The sequence below is a fragment of the Taudactylus pleione genome, unplaced genomic scaffold, assembly GCF_031769625.1.
Source record: "Taudactylus pleione unplaced genomic scaffold, aTauple2 ptg000282l, whole genome shotgun sequence".
NCBI classification, from domain to species: domain Eukaryota; kingdom Metazoa; phylum Chordata; class Amphibia; order Anura; family Myobatrachidae; genus Taudactylus; species Taudactylus pleione.
This window is the reverse complement of record NW_028284684.1, coordinates 16,443,528-16,465,580: the sequence shown is the minus strand read 5'-3', so window position 1 is coordinate 16,465,580 and position 22,053 is coordinate 16,443,528. Positions and strand designations below refer to the sequence as shown.

The 22,053-nt window shown below is 42.1% G+C and overlaps 1 protein-coding gene across 1 annotated transcript in view; it reads left to right on the top strand.

The window, feature by feature from the left end:
* DNAH10 (dynein axonemal heavy chain 10) overlaps positions 1 to 22,053 on the top strand; it is a 270,391-nt gene that overhangs the window by 73,307 nt on the left and 175,031 nt on the right. Inside the window, exons 14-19 of the mRNA XM_088482144.1 lie at positions 1,419 to 1,595; positions 9,190 to 9,359; positions 10,500 to 10,651; positions 17,532 to 17,693; positions 17,929 to 18,136; positions 19,006 to 19,162. Coding sequence (XP_088338270.1) covers positions 1,419 to 1,595; positions 9,190 to 9,359; positions 10,500 to 10,651; positions 17,532 to 17,693; positions 17,929 to 18,136; positions 19,006 to 19,162 — 1,026 coding nt within the window. The remainder of the gene's footprint in view (positions 1 to 1,418; positions 1,596 to 9,189; positions 9,360 to 10,499; positions 10,652 to 17,531; positions 17,694 to 17,928; positions 18,137 to 19,005; positions 19,163 to 22,053) is intronic.

Sequence of the window (22,053 nt, the reverse complement as noted above, 5' to 3'; positions counted from 1 at the left end):
ACTTAGAACATAATTATTTCATTCCCAGGAGCCTCTCTCCAACAGTTTGGATCTGGATCTCGTACATCGAGCATAGGCCTAGGCCATATGCTATATGCTGTAGCCTGGTTAAGGCTGCCTGTATACTGACACATTACAGCTTTGTATAGGAAGAAAACTCATGTATAAGCAGTTTAACAAGTTTAAAGGTCATGTTTGGAAATATACATAGACATTAAGTAAAAGACAGTAGGGGGCACTGTTGCCTCAATTATGAAAGTTGGACATGTCAAAGACATTTGACTATGTTTATGGTGTATGCTCAGGTAAACTGAAGGTAACGCAGTGTTTACTCAGGATTAACTATGTCTGGCCAAAGAACTTTACTCTTTGCTTAGCCTCTCTCTGTCAAACACCTTGTGAAATGTTTATACATTTCACCATAACTATCCCTTCTAATGTCTTTACCATTATCTGATGCCTTATACATTTATAAAATCACTAAGCACAATATGGCTTTCAGCAACCATTTTCTGTACTCCCAATACACTTCTCATTGGAAGCGCCCTCTGTGCTAATTGCAGTCCGGACTGACAGTCCCAGGGGGAGAAAACACCTCCCTCTGGGACTGCCTGTCCGCTTGTGATTTAGCATGGAGCACCTCCAATGGGAAGTCACTGCCAGACAGCCTGTCACTGGGTGTCGGATTTTACTGGGGGGGGGGCTTCAGTCCTGCAGCTTTCAGGTGAGTTCCGCCATTGGGTGTGTCCAAACTCAAATGAAATTGCAGTGTAAATATAAAGCTGTACAGTATTTGTTGGTTACATGCAAAAGCAGCCAGCATTTACCCTGCATGCAAAAACAACTGTATTTGCACCCCTTGTATTGCAACATGGCTTGTTCCAATTGCAAAGTTACTTGCTTTTTTTGCTTCTAACTTATGCTGGGCATACACAGCCAGATAAAATGTCTGTCAGACCGACAGACATTTTATCTGGCAGCCTGCCAGCTGCAGATGTCGCCGGCATACACTGTGAGAGAAATCTCACAGTGTATAGCCCGACATCCGCGCTCCGCCCCCGGGGGAGGAGACATTTCCCTGTTCCTTCCGTAGGAAGGAACACAGGAATGTCTGTCTGTCGGCCGCGCTGGGCATACACTGCCCGATGCGGCCGACAGTTTACCGGGTAAATATCGCATCAGACGGGCATGCTGGACAATCCTGCATGCCCGACCGAGCAATATTTAACCCTCGGTCGCCCGCACACACGCTACAATTATCGGGGCGATCCGCCGATATCAGGCGGATCGCCCCGATAATTGTAGCGTGTATGGCCAGCATTAGAATCAGCCCTTACATTCTCTACATACATAGTGATCACCCCGCCACCATGGGACACTTGCAAACTGTTCTTATATTTGTTTGTGTTATTTCTCAGGCGAAGGCAAAATATTTGGAAGTGGCAAGAAGAATGAAGGCATATGAGGATAAAAAGTATGAAACCTGGAAGGAGAGTACAGACCAGATCCTGCATTCACTGCTGAAAAGAAGTTTACTTATTAACACGCATGTACCAGTTGTAGCTAACAATGCAAACTTGAATTTAGCTGACATGGTAAATACAGTTTTATTTTATTTAAATCTGGTATTTTTATTGATTTTTCTAAAATATATAAACATAAACATACAGTACAACCATTCCCTGAATGAACGAGACGGCTAGATACAGAAGACAGGTTATTTAAACCAAGAGTATAGGTCATGTGCAGCCAACAGAACCATACTGTAGCAACAGCTGTGCAACAATATGTAAATGCCGCAGAAGGAGTTTGGTGTAAATAGACGCCTTCTTCCGGCTTCTCTGACCCGCTGTTGCGTCCGAAGATGCAGCATCGGATCAACTGCATGAACATCAGACATCGAAGTAACACTCATGCTGCCGGGGCCATTGGCTTCGACATATCCAGAAAACTGGGCAGACGCTTCCATTTTCTGGAACACTCACAGTCGTTGCCCCCAAATGTCCGCAGGATGTCAGTCATGCTGCAGCTTTTTGAGGTACTGCAACCGAATAATCGAATTTACGTACATCTCTGAAATAGGCCTTATGATCATACATACATCAATACATGTGCAAGATATAACATTAAACCTACTCATACCAGTGTGTGGGATTATGCCCCCACGGAAACCATATCCCATCTCATCCATAGGTGTGGTATGCTTTGTTGTGCAATAAAGATCAGATATAATGATATAGTGTTCATTCTAGCACCCTGCACCTGTCACAACCCCTGCAGTTCCTCTTTCCCGCCTGGGGTGTCGCTCTCTGTTGTATTAGCTGACTGTTCTAGAAGCACCAGAGCAAACTGCTGAGATACAGACCAGAGTGTGCTAGACGCACCACAGCAGAGAGCGACACCCCAGGCAGGAAGAAGGAACTGCATGGGTTGTGACAGGTGCAGGTTGCTAGAATGAACACTAAGATGTGTTTCATCACCTAACATTTTTAAGCCATACCGCGTGAGACACGTGGTGCGTTTCCTGTGCTGTGCGCTTTTTCCCTAATATTGCATCTTAGGGCCAGATTCACAGGTGGACGCAGTGTAGCAGTAGCAGTTTTCCTCAGTTTTGCTACTTTTTGCATCCTAATTTGCTTATAGTGTACTAGAACCATTGGATTAGTGTTTTTTTTTTAGCAAAGGAATTGGTATAAAGTCACAGATTAAGCATAACGATGCATGGCAAGGGTCACTCAGATGTGTCGTCTGCCTTTTTACCCTAGATTGTGCACTTTCCTCACCGTGCTGCTTATTCCTAAATTTTGTATCTTAATTTGCTTATAGTGAATGTACTAGGTACTTAGGATTAGTGGTTTGGCGCGGCTAAATCAAAAAGTCTGTGGTGAGCTTAACAGAGCTACAGTATTTAGCGCAATTAGAGCATCGGTGTATGTGGATACATCTGTATGTGGTTCATCAGGGCTGGATTAAGGTCTGTTGGGGCCCCTGGGCAACAAACATGTGGGGGCCCCTATTAAATATGTACGAAATGGGGGTATGCGCAATGGGAACCATATCGCTCGTAAGTGGTACATTGACAAGCAGCGATAAGCTAAGCTTAGCGCTGTTTGTTAAATACTGAAAGGAGGACATAACCCCTTTGGCGAGTGCTAAAGGGGTTATATCTCATTGTGAAATGGAGCCCATGGGCTCCACATGAAAAAGAAAAACACAGGCAAATATACACGAAAAAAACACAATATACACCCACAGGAAAAACAAACAAACATAGGCACCCACATGAAATATTACTCACCAGTTGCGCAATCTTATCCACATTACACCACACATACTGCCCCTGATTCACATTGCACCACATAGTAGTGTCCCTTATTCATGTTATGACACACAGCAGTGCCCCTTATACACAATGCCCACAGTAGTAGTGCCCTTAATACACATAATGGCCACAGTAGTAGTGCCTCTTATACAATGCCCACAGCAGTAGTGGTATCCTTTATGCAGTGCCCCCAGTAGTGGTATCCTTTATGCAGTGCCCCCAGTAGTGGTACCCATTATGCAGTGTCCCCAGTAGTGGTGCCCCTTATGCAGTGCCCCTAGTAGTGGCAGTGCCCACAGTGGTAGTGCCCCTTATGCAGAGCCCACAATAGTGGTGATCTTTAAGCAGTGCCCCCAGGAGTGGTTCCCCCTATGCAATGCCCCCAGTAGTCATGCACCCAATAGTAATGCCCCCTGTAGTAGTGTCCCCAATAGTAATGCCCCCTGTTGTAGTGCCCCCAATAGTAATGCCCCCTGTAGTAGTGCCCCCAGTAGCAATGCCCCCTGTAGAAGTGCTCCCAATAGTAATGCCCCCTGTAGCAGTGCCCCCTGTAGTGTAGCCGCTCATACAAAAAAAACAAAACACAATACTTACCTTAAGCCCCGCGTCCGCGTCAGTCTCGCTGCCCGCTCCTTGGAACTATGGATGAGATGTCATGATGTCTCTCCCATAGTGCACTGCGGAAGCCGGAGCTCAGGCGTGAGCTCCAGCCTCCGGCTGACACCGTGGGGAGGGAGCCGGGCGCCCACTGGTAACAAAATGTTAGTGGGCGCCTGGCTAATGGAGCCTCTCTGGCGACAGGGTTAGGTGGGACGGAGGAGGAGTGATTTAAGACTTTTAATATTTAAATTATATACAGGTCATAAATGATCTTCTCACTGCTGAATCCTCCTTGCATCTGTCTGCTGCCTTTGATACTGTGGACCACACTATCCTCCTTTAAACAATCCACTCTGCTGAACTAATGTGACTCCTCACTGTCCTCTCGTGGTTGATCTGCTACTACTCTAACCCCCCCTTCCCTGTCTCTTTCTCTGACTCCATAACCCCCCTCTCCAACTATGTGTTGGTGCTCCCCAATGGTCTGTTCTTGGCCCCCTTCTCATTTTCCTTTTGACTTCATCAGCTCCTTTGGACTGTAATACCACCCTCCAATGCTGATTACACCCAAATTTACTTTTTATTATTATTTATTTATAAAGCACCACAAGGATTCCTTAACATCATGCAAAGAGATACATAAGTACAAACAAATACAGTATATAAGTTCACATAGACACAGAATTAGTGTGCAGTTAGCTTAATTATGTAGAGAAGATGAAGCTTACAATCTGTAGTGGATATACAGTAGGTGGACACTATGGGAACAAGAAGGTAGAGACTGCAGAGTTAGGAGTGGTGGGGGTGGTAAACTACAATGAAAAAAATAGTTTTAAAGGTATGTTTGATGAAGGCCGAGAGACTAAATGAAAGTATTAGAGCAAGTTGGAGAACTCCAGAGGTTAGGAGCAGCCCAACCCCTCACCTTCCTTCCTCTGTCCTCTCTCGTGTCAAATTCAATATGTCCAAAACCAAACCAGTCTGCTGTCTGGATGTTATCTTTGAAATTTCCCTCTCCTTCACTCCCTACAATCCTGTCTTTTTCACAATCATGCCGTTTCCACCTTTGCACTATTTCTAGAATCAGATTTTTTCTCACCACGTACACTACCAAAACTCTTATCAATGCACTCATTTCCCACCTGAACTACTGCAACTTCCTCCTTCCTGGTCTTCCTTTCACTTGCCTTTCCCCATTTCAATCTATATTGCTGCTCATCTCATGTAACTCTTCCGCTGCTCTGTGTTAGCCTCACCAATCTGCCAATTATTTTATCAGATTCATATAGTTCATGCAAGCTCCTTACCACAACCTATAAAACCCTCAATTTCTCCACTCCCTCTGCATTTCCAACCTCAATTCAGTTCTAGTCAACTCTCACTCCTGCATCTAAGATTTCTCGTGTGCTGCCCCACTGCTCTGGAACTCACTACCTCATCCTATTAAAGTATTTTCCAGTATGCACACTTTCAAACAAGCCCTAAAGTGTCACCTCTTCTTAAAAACGAATCAGCCTTCCTCATAATTCATTGCTGTACACCTTTGTCCTCCCACCTACTCTCTCTCCCAGGTCACTCTCCTAATTACACCCCTCCCTCTGCAAGCCCTCACTTGCAGGGTCCTCTTCCCTCTTCCTAGCACTATCCCTGTCACCAGTGTACACCAGTCACCAGTGTCTCTTTTCCACCACCAGCGACTAATTCTGCATGTTCACCAACTTGTTGGGTACAGAATTATTGAATGCTGATTAATAATCTACTCCCTCCCCACATACACCCCCAACACAAATTTTCATTACTTTTACATCCTATAAAATATTGTTCTACCATTCTCCTCAGTTTCCCAAATTCCTTCACCCTGCATTTAGTTCTATAATTTTGTTATAATTATCCTATGTTATCCTGTGTATTGATATATACAGATGTGTCCACATACATCCTACTTCCTTGCGCGTTAAACAGCCCTTCTAGTCGCGCCATCTCATGGTGTGACTCTGTAGCGTCAAACGTCTTTTTGTGTAATATTTTTGCCATCAAATGCGTCTTGTTCACAAAGTGACACAAATGAGATGCACAAGCAGATTCTGCTGATTAAAATGATATGTGGCATGACTATATTCTGTGTGCATCACAAGTGGGCCATTTAAATGCCCTCCCAATTGTGATATTAGGCCAGACATATCAAGCGGACGATTGGTAAGTGTGTATAGCTTACAAATTGAACTCTCGGACGACAGCTTGGTCTGCTAACCGATCCGTCGTTTAAGTGTGTACCCAGCATCATGGAACTCTTTATGACCGTGGGTGGCCTCAAGCAGTTTTATTGAGTGCTTCCAGACATCCAGACAAAGGTAGCCTCAATCGTAGTTTTGTGTCCACAGGCAGCGCGACTCATAACAGATGGTTCAGCAGAACTGCAGGATGATTATCCACAGACTGCAATGTAGAGAGTCAAATATAAAACCAGTACAACACTCCCTCCTGACTCATTTCAGTGTCCACTGACACTTTATCATAGGAATAGACAGGGCCGGATTAAGTCTTGTGGGGGCCTCGGGGCAACTGAGTTGTGGGGGCCCCATCAATAAAATTGCCACATGCAGCGACTACGATTCACCTTAAGCCAGGTACACGCTAGACAATATGACGTCCGATCCGGCGGATTGGACAACTAATCGTCCACATCGGCAAGTGTGTACCCACGATGTCGCTGACGTCGCCCATTAGACCTGCAAGTTGGTCCAACGAGCAATATCATCAGCGGGGCCTTGCCGTTGCACCGTCACTCCCGACATGGGCAAGTGTGTATGCACTTGCCAATGCCGGGACCCACCGCACGAGACATTACGCTGGGTACACATCATTTAATGTGTACCCAGCCTTACCTTCTCTGGACTCTCCACTGACTGGCAAAGTCGCAGCATACTACATCATGTCCGTTACACTGCTGGGAACCAACTCCCAGCAGCATAGCGGCCATGATCTAATATACAGCCAGGGAAATATGCAGGATTTTGAGTGGGGAATATAAATATATAGATGGGATAGATATACAGTATATAGAGATAATTTGATAGAGATATATTTATAGCCAGAGAAAAATAGAGATATAGACAGATATACTGTATATAAATTAAATTATTGGTGCAGACTTCATTGTGTGGAAATGGATTTTGCCTTCCACATGTGAAAAATTGTCAGCCATCCCTTCTGAAGTGTGGCACGGACAAGCTTTCCATTTAGATAAGAGAAATTATATATACAGTCAGGTGCATAAATATTGGGACATTGACAGAATTTTCATATTTTGGCCTCTATTCACCACCACAATGGCTTTGAAATGAAACAAACAAGATGTGCTTAACTGCAGACTTTCAGATTTAATTTGAGGGTAATTACATCCAAATCAGGTGAACGGTGTAGGAATTACAACGGTTTCTATATGTGCCTCCCACTTTTTAAGGGGCCAAAAGTAATGGGACTATCAACTCAAAAGCTATTTTATGGACAGGTGTGGGCTATTCCCTCGTTATTTCATTATCAATTAAGCAGGTAAAAGGTCTGGAGTTGATTCTAGGTGTGACATTTGCATTTGGAATCAGTTGCTGTCAACTCTCAATATGAGATCCAAAGAGCTGTCACTATCAGTGAAGCAAGCCATCATTAGGCTGAAAAAGCAAAACAAACCCATCAGAGAGATAGCAAAAACATTAGGTGTGGCCAAATCAACTGTTTGAAACACTCTTAAAATGAAAGAATGCTTCGGAGAGCTCAGCAACACCAAAAGATATGGAAGACCACGGAAAACAACTGTAGTGGATGACAGAAGAATTATTTCCCTGGTGAAGAAAAACCCCTTCACAACAGTTGGCCAAATCAAGAACACTGTCCAGGAGGTATGTGTATATGTGTCAAAGTCAACAATCAAGAGAAGACTTCACAAGAGTGAATATAGAGGGTTCACCACAAGATGTAAACCATTGGCGAGCCACAAAAACAGGAAGACCAGATTAGAGTTTGCCAAACAACATCTAAAAATGCCATTACAGTTCTGGAACAACATCCTATGGACAGATGAGACAAAGATCAACTTGTACCAGAGTGATGGGAAGAGAAGAGTATGGAGAAGGAAAGGAACTGCTCATGATCCAAAACATACCACCTCATCAGTGAAGCATGGTGGTGGTATTGTCATGGCGTGGTCATGTATGGCTGCCAATGGAACTGGTTCTCTTGTAGTTATTGATGATGTGACTGCTGACAAAAGCAGCAGAATTAATTCTGAAGTGTTTCGGGCAATATTATATGCTCATATTCAGTCAAATGCTTCAGAACTCATTGGACGGCGCTTCACAGTGCAGATGGACAATGACCCGAAGCATACTGCAAAAGCAACCAAAGAGGTTTTTTTTTTAAGGCTAAAAAGTGGAATGTTATGCAATGGCCAAGTCAATCCCCTGACCTGAATCCGATTGAGCATGCATTTCACTTGATGAAGACAAAACTGAAGGGAAAATGCCCCAAGAACAAGCAGGAACTGAAGACATTTGCAGTAGAGGCCTGGCAGAGCATCACGAGGGATGAAACCCAGCGTCTGGTGATGTCTATGCGTTCCAGACTTCAGGCTGTAATTGCCTGCAAAGGATTTGCAACAAAGTATTAAAAAGTGAAAGTTAGATATAGGATTGTTTAGTTTGTCCCATTACTTTTGGCCCCTTAAAAAGTGGAGGCACATATTGAAACCGTTCACCTCATTTGGATGTAATTACCCTCAAATTAAATCTGAAAGTCTGCAGTTAAAGCACATCTTGTTTGTTTCATTTCAAAGCCATTGTGGTGGTGAATAGCGGCCAAAATATGAAAATTCTATCAATGTCCCAATATTTATGCACCTGACTGTATAAGGAGTTATGTTGGTCATAAATCCCACATTATATAAAAAATGCCCATCTTGCTGCTTCTAGGCCCTTTTGGTGATCAATATACGGATATATGGCCTGTATATCTATGGTAAGGAAGTGACAATCTTCATACAATTGGATGTCTTTGATTTATTCAAAAAGTAAGTAGTACCTAGAGTGTGGTCTCGGACCATTTGCCAGTGTAAATAGTGATCTGTATATTGTGGCATGCAAGATGTTAAAGGAACCCACTCCCGAAATGAAAGGTTGTCCCTAGAACTCAGCTGTGGTTTGTCCTGTATCTTTCAGTTCTTTTTATTTGTTTTTTTTAATGAAACAATATTAATGACCTCATGATTTTTGCAGGATATAGACCAACTGAAAGCTGACACTGATTATAAAAATGTCCACTACGCAGTGAATTTTGCCCCTGAACTGCAAGAAATTATACTGGAAACAAAACACATGGAGCAGCTGGGCTTCTCTGTTGGTGAATTGCAAAGAAATGTAGCACTACAAGAAGACAAGTTCTTAAGGTTGTCTAGTTTTACTGCATTACATTTCTTCACTTTCTGTGTTCTTTAATGTTTGTGAACACTTGAAGGAAATAGGACAACTTCTGTACAAGTAACTGTAGTTATACTTTCAGAATTCTGCTATATTACAGTATAGTATAATACAGTGTAGTATAATATTAGTCCCATAAACAGTCACATTGCCACTCATAAGTGTAAAGGGCCCCATACACTGTACAATGTCTACTCACCAATGTGACCAATGATCCGACGGCCGACATATCGGATGGTCCTCACACATGTGGCAATCCAATGCCCGACCACCCAGTATGAAACATAGACCCACATTTGATCGTTCGTCGCTTCTCCAGATTTCTTGTGCATGCAGAAAGATCTGGAGGAACGATGAACGACCCCACGGGAGCGCGCAATGGACGATATTGTGCCTACACACGGAACAATATAGCTTACTCACACACATGTATCTACTCATAAATAATTGTAAACTGTAATTTTATGAATAACTTTGTTTGGTCATTGGATCCTTTGGAAATGAAGGCACATTGTAGGATGCCTGTGTATCTCTTCATATGTGTCTTCAACATGAATGACCATTAATCAGATTACCATTAAATATTAACTGTCCTTTTCAGCATATAGTGTGTGAGTATGTTATTGTTTAGTTTACATTGCATAATTTTTTCATTGTGGGACTTAAGCCACGTATTCACTAGCCGATATAATGAACAATAACGATATCGTTAATTTTATCGGCCAGTGGATATGCCATCAACGACCAGCAATGCACGCTCCCGTTGGTTGTTGACGACGTCGCTCGTACTTGCAGAGCATGATATTGTCAGGTTCTGCAAGTACAGGGATGAGGAGGGGGGCTGCTGGCACTGAACAATATATCGTTCAGTGTGGGTGTCGTTGAGCACACCGCTGTCGGGGACACACTACACGATATCGCTCATGGTGCATTATCGTGTAGTGGATATGCGGCTTTAGAACAGCACTTTAGCAATTGCACTACAACTTGGTTAAGTAGAAGAACACAAATGCATTTTCAGGAAGGGATGTTGCAAATGTATACTTGGGCCCACATTTAGGCTTTCAAGATTGGTCAGACAATTTGTGACAATGTAAGCACTTTTATAGGTACATCGATGACATGAAACAAATTCTGGGTTCTTACGAGAAGCTAATGGAGTCACTGAATGAAGCTGAAACACAATTGCTTAATAACCACATTCGAGACCTTTTAAAGGTTTTTAGATCTGGATACAGAAGATTGAATTGGAACTCATTAGGTAACTAACTGCATTGACACTGCTCTTCTTTTTTTTTTTTTTGGTGTGCACATAATTTTGTACCTCGGTGATGGGAGGCAGGTGACTCTAGGGCAGCATGCATCCCTGTGAACCTTCCCCTGCAGCCCATAGCTCTTTCCTGCTTTTTTGTGATTTTTTTTTTATGTATAGCTTACAAGACTTCTTAAAACAACTACTGATATGTTATAACAGATAGATGTCTCTATCCTTAATTAAATGTATTGTTTTAACTTATTGCAAATAAAGGTACTGTGTAGCCCCTTTGATGGTTAGAGGACTTCCCATGCGTCCCCTGAAATGTATCTTTCATCTTTTTCTTTCTATAGCACTATCCGTGTCACCAGTGATCCAGCCCTATTTGCTCCCTCATAAATTGGGTACAAAGTCATCGATTACTGACATTACTATTGTTATAATAATGTTTTGTATTTATGCTATGGTTACTTGTTGTATTTTATGCTTTGTTACTCTGTTGTTTTGCAATTTTTATGTAACCCTCGTACAGTGCTGCAAGGCTTCTTGTAATTACTATGATAATGCTAATTATTATTATTATCATCATCAGGTTTCCTATCACTGTTCTAGATACTGGTGAAATAATGGTAATGGCCTTCAGTGTCATTTTAGGAGTTATTATTAAAGGAGAAGTCAAAGCTACCAATAAATTTGCCTGAAATAAGACCAAAATGTCAGTTTGGTGGCATACAGGGAGACACCAAGAGCCCTCTGGAGATAGATTAAACAGGATACAGTCAATATACCAACGGACGAGAAGCCGTCCGTCGGAATCTCGCTGTCTAAATCCTGACACGGGACTAAAGACAGGCGTCTAAATCCAGACACCTATTTTTAGCCCGACGACGGAATCTCGACTTTCCGAACGAAGGTAAGCAGGGACACTTAGTTGTTAGCCGCAGGGGAGGGGGGAGGGTTAGGCACCCCCCGGGGATGGTTAGGGTTAGGCTAGGGCAAGGGGGGGTTAGGGTTAGGTGCCACTGGGGGGAGGTTGGGTTAGGCACCCCCAGGAGGGTTAGGTTTAGGGTGCGGGGGGTAGGGTTAGCTTTAGGCACCCCCGGGGGGGACTTAGGGTTAGGCACCACCACAGGCGTTTTATGGTTAGGCACCCCTAAGGGAGGGTTGGGGGGGAAAAGGGTAGGGTAAGGGGACTTACCTCCTCCGTCGGGATTATGAATGTTCGGGCTTCCGGCGTCTGCTTTTTACTGTTCATCCGCCGGGATTTCATACCCAACTTGTGAAGAACTGGGAATCAGATTTGATTACATTCCAGTTTACCTATTCCCCCAGTACCAAGCTTCCATAGTGTTACGATCCTCTAGCCATTGCTAGGACCGAGATGGAGTTATTGGAAATACGAGGCACATCGAAGAACAGTCACAAGCAGAATATTAAAATCATGGCAGTTTACTTTATAAATGATATGGTGAACCTGGAGGGCCAGTACAAACACAACATGTCAATGATGCAGTTAGGAGCTGAAACAATAGGACAGTCAATAGAATATACTGTAGACTTACAGCCGAAACTAAAGTTGTTGAATGGCCAGGAGGCCTAGTTGACAGCGATGCTTGAAACGTGGTGTAGAAGCAGGATTGCTGTATGGACTGGAGGGCCTAGTAGACAGCGATGCTTAAAATGTGGTGTAGAGGCAGGATTGCTGTATGGCCTGGAGGGCCTAGTAGACAGCAATGCTTGAAACATGGTGTTGAAGCAGGATTGCTGTATGGCCTGGAGGGCCAAGTAGAGAGCGATGCTTGAAACATGGTGTAGAAGTAGGATAGCTGTATGGCCTGGAGGCCCCTCTGGACAACGATGCTTGAAACCGGGGTACTTGGGTCACTTAGAAGCCGGTGAGCAGGGTACACGCAGCATGTACCCATTATAACTGGAAGTCTGGATGCACAGAAAGCAAGTTGCATAACCAAAAGTTCCACATGAAACTCTATAGCCGACAGGGCGGCGACAGTCCAGGAAGTTCAAATAGGATCAGCTGCCAATCAGGCAACACAAGGAGGAAACATGTGAAATCCTCTGACGTCTGGGTCTCCTACCAACCGGCAACCTAGAAGCATGGTCAGGAGCAAGAGGAATAATGGCAGGAGACAAGTCCTGGACTGGACTTCTAACACATAGGTTTTAATGAAGATAACTATTTGCCTAAAAGGTCATGGTACAAAAACATTCTCATTATTGCAGCAGGCCCATCTTGGGGTAAAATGTAATTGACTCCAAATTTTCAGGAACTCAGTCGACACAAATTGCAGCAATTTTGGCCTCCAAATCGCCAGATTTAAAACACAGCCATTGGGATTTTGAAAAATCCAAATCCCCCCTCCCCTCTTCCCTAAAATCATATTTTGTGGCCTTATATTTTAAGTTACAAAACTGTTGCACAATAAATAAAATATTAGATTTCTTGCCTTGGCTTAAAATAATTAAACCAGTATATAATTATCCTGGCCTTAAGCCATGATGGGTATTAGAAAGAATTAGGATCCCTTCACTTGTTGAATGTTGTCATGGCTGTGAGGACCTATGTTAATAGGACTGAACTTTGCAAAATGGATGAGCTATTGGACCTGGATGACCTAGAGGCTGGCCTGCGTCTAAGCTGACTATTGGTAGGTGGGCTACTTCAGTAATTAGTTAGGCTTAGCCTGGAGAGGGAAAACTTTTTCCTTTAAAATCTGAGAACACATTCTTCCAGATTGCTTAGTGCCTCCCATGCAGAGTAGTTTGGGGCTTCGACTGAACAGCTGTGTCAGGCAACCAACTTGTCCTCTGTCCATACAGCGACAAAGTTTTACAGATTCAATGTTTGTATGTTTGGCCAAATATACTGCTTTTGAATGGAAGTGTTTTTGCAAGTCAACTTCAGTGAACCCTCCTGATCCATTAAGGCTTTTTGGGACATCATCATGGTTTCATTGTACTCCAGGTCTGGTCCCACAAAAAGTTTTTTTGTCAGAATTGAAGTCCCTTCTGGATACTGCCTACCATAATAATATAAACACTAAAGATGAATTTCACTTTCTTTATTCACCGTTTCCTGTCACTCCTATTTATTATCATTTGCCCAAAATTCACAAGTCCCTCACCTCCCAGGCGTCCCATTATTTCTGGTATTAATTCTTTATCTGCCAATCAATCATTTTATGTTGATTCATTTTTACAACCTAGAGTACCTACACTTAGGTTCTATATTCGTGATACCAGCCATTTTCTGAATTTGATCAAATCGATTGAATGGAAGGAGTCATATGCTTTTATGACTCTTGATGTTCAAAGTTGATATACTAACATCCCCCATGACCTAGGGATTGAGGTGATTCAGAGAAGTCTTCTTCAAGATGGGGACCTCTCAGATCTACTTCAAGATTTTCTTATCAGTTCCATTTCTTTCATTCTTAGTCACAACTATTTTCTTTTTTTGGACACTTTTTATTTACAGGTGATAAGTACGGTGATGGGAACCAGGTTTGCGCCCAGCTACGCCAACCTCTATATGGGTGAGGTCGAGGACCAACTCATCTGGGGTGGCGAGCTGGGCTCGAGCCTGGTTCTCTATGACCGGTATATTGATGATCTGTTTATCATTTGGGATGGGTCCCCTGACACTGCACTTAATTTTGTTGATGCACTTAACAAAAATCAGTATAATTTTAAATTTTCACACACGTTTCATAGGACACTGTATTGATTTTTTAGACGTATCTCTAGTGATCTGTGACAATAAGATCACCACATCCAACTTTATCAAAAAAGTAGGCACTAATGCATATCTACACTTTAAGAGTGCACACTACCCATCATGGAAGCGCAGTATTCCGAAGAGACAATTTATGTGCTTGAGAAGAAATTGCTCAGATCAAAAAGGTTTCCATCTACAGGCTAATTCCATGGCAGAATCCTTTAAGACACGAGGATATCCACAACATCTCATTGATACAGCATACAAAGAGGTGCTTAGTATGAATAGAGACTCACTATTAAGTCAAAAGGAAAAACAGGGTGGGTCAGATGTTGAAAGAGACTTAACCTTTTTGGCCACATTCAATAGCCAATACAGAGACATTAAGAACATTATGACTAAGAATTACAGTATACTTAAACAAGATAATACCCTTTGCGATTTGATTCCCTCCAAACCTACAGTTGTCTTTAGGAAGAATAAGTCCCTCAAAAATGTTTTGGCTCCCAGTTACTTGAGAAACCCAGAACTTTCGATATCTAACAAGACCAAATTATCCTGGCTTCCTCCCAAACCAGTTGGTTTTTTCAAGTGTGGGGGAACCAAGTGCACTACATGTGAACATACACTAATGGAACCAAAAGCATGTCTATACAAGAACATAAGGAGGGTTATTCTATTAAAGAGTTCATAAATTGTAACTCTAAATTTGTAATATACATGCTTCTCTGTGGATGTGGGCTTAGATATGTGGGGAGGACCACCCGGAGTCTTAAGACTCGTTTTATGGAACATCGAAGGAACATTGTGAATAGAATAATGACACAGTGTATCCAGACACTTTTCAGACATTCACAATGGAAGTATTGAGTCTCTCAGATTGATAGGGATTGAGAGAGTTCCTTACACTTCGCTAGGAGGAGATCGATTTAGACATCTATGTAAATAGGAATCATTTTGGATATTTCGTTTGAACTCTCTCCATCCCTATGGTTTGAACAAAGCATTAGAACTTTACTCCATTTTATAGATCTATCTGGGGGATCCTTCATGTCCCATTCCTTCCCATTTTCCCCTATCATTGGTGTTCCATTTATGATCTAGCGACATATTGGATCATGCCCTAGGTACTGTCTTTTTCTTATTGTGATCATATGTATTTATGTAATTTTCTAATATGACCTCACTATTATCTTTGGATAAAATTCCATAGTCATACTGACACTCTTAGATCGTAATTAGACGTTTTTGTGATAATATACACTCTATACTACGATTATGTGCTCTACAATTATTTATAAAATTAACTTTATATGTTACAACATATGTTTATAATAGAACTATATTTCTAATCAATTACTTTATTTATAATATGAAAAACTGTCTCTTTTTAAACTGACCATACTAATATCGTTAGTGCACGTTCCTTATTGACATTTAAATAGTTGGAGTTGTCCCACATGGTGTTTGTTTACACCACGTGAATATTAATATAAATCATTACATCTTCACACGATTTCCAACACACTGCCGAAATATCGCGAGACGCGGCTGCACGTCATTAGCCCTGATTCTCCTCATGCAATGAGCTCCACGCTCTGCGCGGGTCCGTCCACGTGATGTTTGTGTACATCACGTGGGCGGAACCCGTGCGAGTGTCTTGTTTCCATTCTAAGCTTTGGAGAAAGATATGACATGACTAATTGCTTTCCAGCAACAGCTGGTAAGTTCTGTTAAACAACTTATGAATTGCTTTGCTTTTAGGCATCTATGTAACATGAATTTAGTGATTAGGTCTGCCTCCATTATTGTTGTTATTTATTAATGTTGATTGCTTGCAATATTTGTCTATTTATGATGATTTTTATAACAAATGTTCTTGATGCACACCAGCTGCAAATTAGCAGACATCTTGGATGACTAGGATAAAAAGGGTGCTATGCCAGAGTAACATCACCTTTGATAAAGCTGCAGTTCCACGCAGCAAAACACCTCAGGGATTGGCTCTTATGTGACCACCGTTGACTGCTAGGGGCATACCCATTTTCCCATACATTGGTGAGACTCAATTGCTGGAAATTGCTATTTGGACCAGGGACCCTGCCTAAAGGGACTACCATCTATGCGATAGCTCTGCAAGCATTACTAATAAAGACCCTGCTTAACTATACGGACACTGGAACTGGTAACTATAGCCCAAACGGGAGTGCACATCCCCCCCTCACCATATAAGAAATTTGGGATTTGGAGTCACGACAACTGTTTCACATCCATTCACAACTGCGACTGCAGTAATATATGGTGGATCATTAATTTCAGACATTATCATTTGATATACCATGAATGCAGCAATATATGGTGGATCATTTTGAGATTTTATTGTGATTTTAGTGTGCATCTTGATACCATTGAGATCTATGCAATTACTTGTATACATATTTTACATTTTTATTTTTTATTCTTCAAGTATATGATTAAATTACATGCATTTATTTATGCTTATTGTATTTATATTATTTGAGTGCTGGTACATTCCATTATTTGTTCCATACTCCAGAAAACCTGATTTTTATGCTTCTTTTAAAGCCTTTACTTGGATGCCCGCCCTTTGCCCTTTAAATTTATTTAAAATGATAGTTGTAGAAGGACAAGGCCTTAATCTCTCTTTATTTATTACCTTTGTGTTTCCCCCCCTTCACACACTTGCTCAGATTATTAAAATGCCCAAACTCCTGCCTGAGCCCTTTATATTCTATTGCTCTAGTGTCCTCCAATGGATTTAACAGAAGAACAAATATCCATGTTTTCCCCTTGGTTTGCTTCTTCAGACTGCTCTTAATGATTGTTAATTCTGCAGATTTTACATAGTGTTATGTGACTACCATTGCAAATACAGAGACATCTCACATGGGTGCTGATTCTGAGTCACACTTGAAGTGGCTGTAGTTGCAAGTGGAAACCAGTGCCGTCCATTGATCTGACTCCGAAAGCCACTATTGTCATCATTAGTATCTGCACTTGCACCAACCCCATGCTAAGTGCTGTATTCAGGGAGGATGGTTTACTATTTGTACATTACGACTAATGAGAGCGCCAGTATCTTCTTAATCACATTAAAGCAAATCATTTACTGTATCATTGTTTTTCAAGGTATTGAAGACTACATCACTCGGTGCCGGCAGGCGGTCTCAAAGTTTGAATCCTTGGTACATAAAATCCAGAAGAACACAAATGACATTGACTGCAAACTGGCGGCTGTTGAATCCGCAAATCTCTTTAAATTTATGACTAAAAAATCTACGGATCTCCCAGGTATATTAATCTAACCCTGTGAAATATTGTGCTGTGTTTGTCACCTACTGGCAGAGTGTTTTTGTCTTATTATTTCTGTAATGTATTTTTATATGCATTTTATGCTTGTTATGTAAATTTTGCTTTGTACTATAAATAATAATAATTTATAATATGATCATTAGTTATCACATCTTTTATATTCACCCTAAGCCCCGTGTAGTTTTGTGACTGCTATCTCTTAACATTTCTTTAGGTGTGAATGAATTCTTTGAATACATAGAGAATGAGCGGAATAAAGACATTGAAATTATGGTCAGAAAGTATACCGCAATTGAGTCTATCCTAACAAAAATAGAAGGTCTTGTGGTGAACACAAATACTGGAAAAAATCCCAAAATGGCCCAATATTATGCTTACTGGGAAAGCAGAGTTTACAGCACACTGACAAAGATGGTTATAAAGTAAGTAAAACATATGCTTTCTTGTTTTCGGCAAATAATTGCATACACAGGGAAATAAAATCATTGTAGTTTTGATGAGTGATAAATAGGTGCAGTGGCAGCTCAAGAGGCAGCTGGACAGGGCCATGGCCTGGGGGTGCAGCCGCTGTCACCTTGCCAGCACTATACTAGCCTAAGGAGCATCCACACTTCCGCAGTCACCATCAGGATATAAACAAAGAAGGCATCTTCCTCTCTCCTCCCTGAATATCGGTCACGATGCCCAACATTGCTGAGGAGCACGAAAGAGGAGCCATGCCTAATCATCCGCATGCTGTGTTCTTCCTTACAAACTGTCTACAATACCTAGGCAACATACTTATATAAGAAATATACAGTATATGTGATTATTTGTGGCCTCCTAAGAGCTTGAGAAAGTAGATTGGAAAAAGAACAAATACATTTTTGGAATAAGCCTCCTCCCTTACCAGCGAGCAGAACTACTAGGGTCAAGTTTCCAGGAAACCCATAATTTGGGAGAACAACACCTTTGACAGTACTGTACCTGCAATCTCATGATGGTCCAGAGTTCACATTCTGCAGTTTAAAAAAACTGCCACAGAAGGAGGCTGTCAATATAGATTGTGCTATGTATTAAGCTACATCAACTGCCTATATATTGGTATACACACACTTTCATGTTTATATCTGGTAGGTGGGAGAGGGGCAAGGAAATATCCACCCTGGGCTCCATGTGGTCTAGAACAAGCCCTGAATGAGTGCTGTATTCTTCTGCTATGCATCCTACTTGGTTAAATCTATAAAGTGATAGTATGGAGCTATCTCCGTCATCTCCACTAACTAACTTTTTTTTATTGTAATTGAAACAGGAATTTTCAAGCTTTTAATGCAGCAATTCTTGGAGATGTTCCTCTCTTTCAAGTTGAAACTATTCTGTCTGCTCCAGAAATTATACTACATCCCAATTTTAATGAAATTTTCAAATTGATTGTTCAGTGCTACAAAGGCTGTCTTGAGACGACAAAGGTAATGCTAGCAATGCTGTGCTCTACTTCCCAGCACTGGAGGCCCTGCTCTCTCAGCGTGAAGCAATGACCTCATCTGGTCAGGGGGTGTATCTGGCACATGGTGCAGTGACTGCTAGTTACAACACTGAAACCTCCCATATTGGTAAATGAGAAGTCCATACAATCCACCACATACTCCACTTTAGGGGGTTGATTCTGAGTTATGAGCAAAGCAATACATAACAAGTAATGTATTTAGAAACCATATTGAAATGCAAGGGGTGCAAATACATTTATTTATTTCTTGCATGCAGGCTAAATGGTGTCTGCTTTTGCCTGTAGCCCACAAATGTTGGACATCTTTATTTTTACATAGTAATTTAGATTTGAGTTTGGACACACCTCTCTCAAATCTAAATCTCTGCACTTTTTAAATCTGCCTCACCTGCATTGCAACATGGTTTTACCATGATTTTGGTTTTGCTCTACTCAGAATCAGCCCCTAGGTCTGGAGTTCTATACTAATTTTACACTTTTTTGTTATTAGAGCGTCATTTCACTACTCCCTAAAGGACAGGTGTTAAATTCACAATGCAGCCTTGCAGTCAGAATATTGTTTGTTATGTCACTTTCCTGATTTTGTGCCAGTGTACCAATTTTTACAGGGAAGCAAGTGGATATGTAGGCAAATATTGCAATGTTTTCTGCTGGCAGTTCTGGGAAGATCAGAGCTGTTGCTGAGTCTGGACTTTGTACTTCAGTGTGACTTGTTATGCTTCAGCTTGCAAAAATGGGATTTTCGTAGTTACTCTAAATCATTCTATTGTAGTCCATTGGGGACACTAGCGTACCATGGGCTATAGACTGCAATTGTAGAAAGTGTAGCTTGGGCACTTTAATTTTACCAGCAAGCTCAAGCTCCTCCACCTTTATACACCATTGGCTGTCTGGGGACTTCAATTTTATCTAACAAAGCCCCAGTACGGACCAGGGTTTCGGAATAAGTTAGAGCGAGGAAACACAACATTCTCTAAGGAGAACAACAATTCTAATAAGGAAAACAGTGAAAGAAATCTTGAAAAAGAGCTTAACACACAAAGAGCATAAAGGCGGGGCATCCAGGGTCCCCAACAGACTATGAGAAAAGAATTTAAGATAAGTAAAAAAAGTCCTGTTTTATTTAGTCATCCATTGTGGGCACTGGCGTACCATGGGAATACCCCAAAGCTTGCTTTGTGAAGGTGAGCACCATAGACTAAGTAGTCAAACAGCACAACTGCTCAGCAGAGGCCCCATGCTATGCCATTAAGGAGACTTCCAATGATCTGGTGAAATGTGCTCTCAAAAGCAGTCCTGCCCCAGTGTAAAACCAGCAAATTACAAAAGTAAACTTCCTGGCAATGGTCGGTTTGCAAACTTGCCATCATGTCTTGTGGACTTCATAAAGAACCAACATGTCATCCAACCAGGGGAAGTCCTGAATACTGAGAACTTACAATAGATTATCAATGCCTTTGCATTGTCCAGATGACAAAGAGAGCCCTCTTCGTCTGGTGACATGCCTAAGACCAGGATCACATTGGGTTGCTTGAAATGGAACTTAGGGCCTGATTCAGAGTTGGGAATAGAGAGAAATATCTCTCTCAACTGATCATCTTGGTGAAACCATGTTGCACTGCAGGTGGGGCAGATTTAAAATGTGCAGAGAGATTTAGATTTGGGAGGGAAGGGTCCAAACTGACATCTAAAGTGTAGAGTAATAATAAAGCTGTGGAGTATTTGTGGGCTACATGTAAAAGCAACCAGTATTTATCTACATGCAAAAAAAAAATGTATTTACACCCCTTGCATTGTAACATGGTTTGTCCAGGTACACAGTAAAGTGCTATCTTTCTCTCTATTCCCAACTCTAAATCAGGCCCTTAGAGGCCACTTTCAGATATGAACAGCTATGTCTTCATGGAAGATGAGAAAATGAGACCTACAAGACATACATTCCACCACTGAAACTCCTTTAGCAGAGAAGATCACTAACAGAAAGGCAGTCTTTTACTTAAGGAAGTTGAACTCCATCAAATCCTATAAAGTAGTGTGCTGGAAAGGAGCCGCCTGCACCAAGTTGAGATACAGTACTAAGGAGTTTTAGGGGGGTGTATGGAGGCTGCAAAAGCTTCACTCTCTATAACAGGATTTTGGTACTTACCGATAAATCCCTTTCTCCGATTCCACAGGGGACACTGGAGTTCAAGACAGTGGGGTATAAACGGTGGTAGAGTAGAGCCTGGCACTTTAAATAATTTAGAAGTGTGACTGGCTCCTCCCCCTCTATGCCCCATCAGCCCCAGTTTAAGAACTGAGCCCGAGAGGAGACGGAGGACAACAGGAAAACGAGGAGAAGGAGAAGACCACAGAACGGAACAATACCGACTGAAGGAAAACAGAGGAAACCACTGCAGGGAACACATGCAGTCACACAACTATATAAAGACCCACAACAGGCAGGTACGCCGCGCCGGGCGGGCGTCCAGTGTCCCCTGTGGAATCGGAGAAAGGGATTTATCGGTAAGTACCAAAATCCTGTTTTCTCCTTCATCCACTAGGGGACACTGGAGTTCAAGACAGTGGGGACGTCCCAAAGCCAACCTCCCGGGTGGGAAGCACGGAGAACATGCCGACCCTTTGGCCAACCGAACAGGGACCGCATAGAACCGGAGGTTCAACGGAAGGCAAGAGCTGAGAATCAAGTGTCGTGAGCCAGGAGACAAACAGAACTCCGTGCGGAACAGACACAGAATACCACAACGTACAGTAGTCGAATGGAATAAGCGGCTAGCGAGAAAACACCCTCAGATGAGAAGCATCAGAACACTGTAAACTCAGCTGAAAACAGACCAAGCCATACTGTTGGGA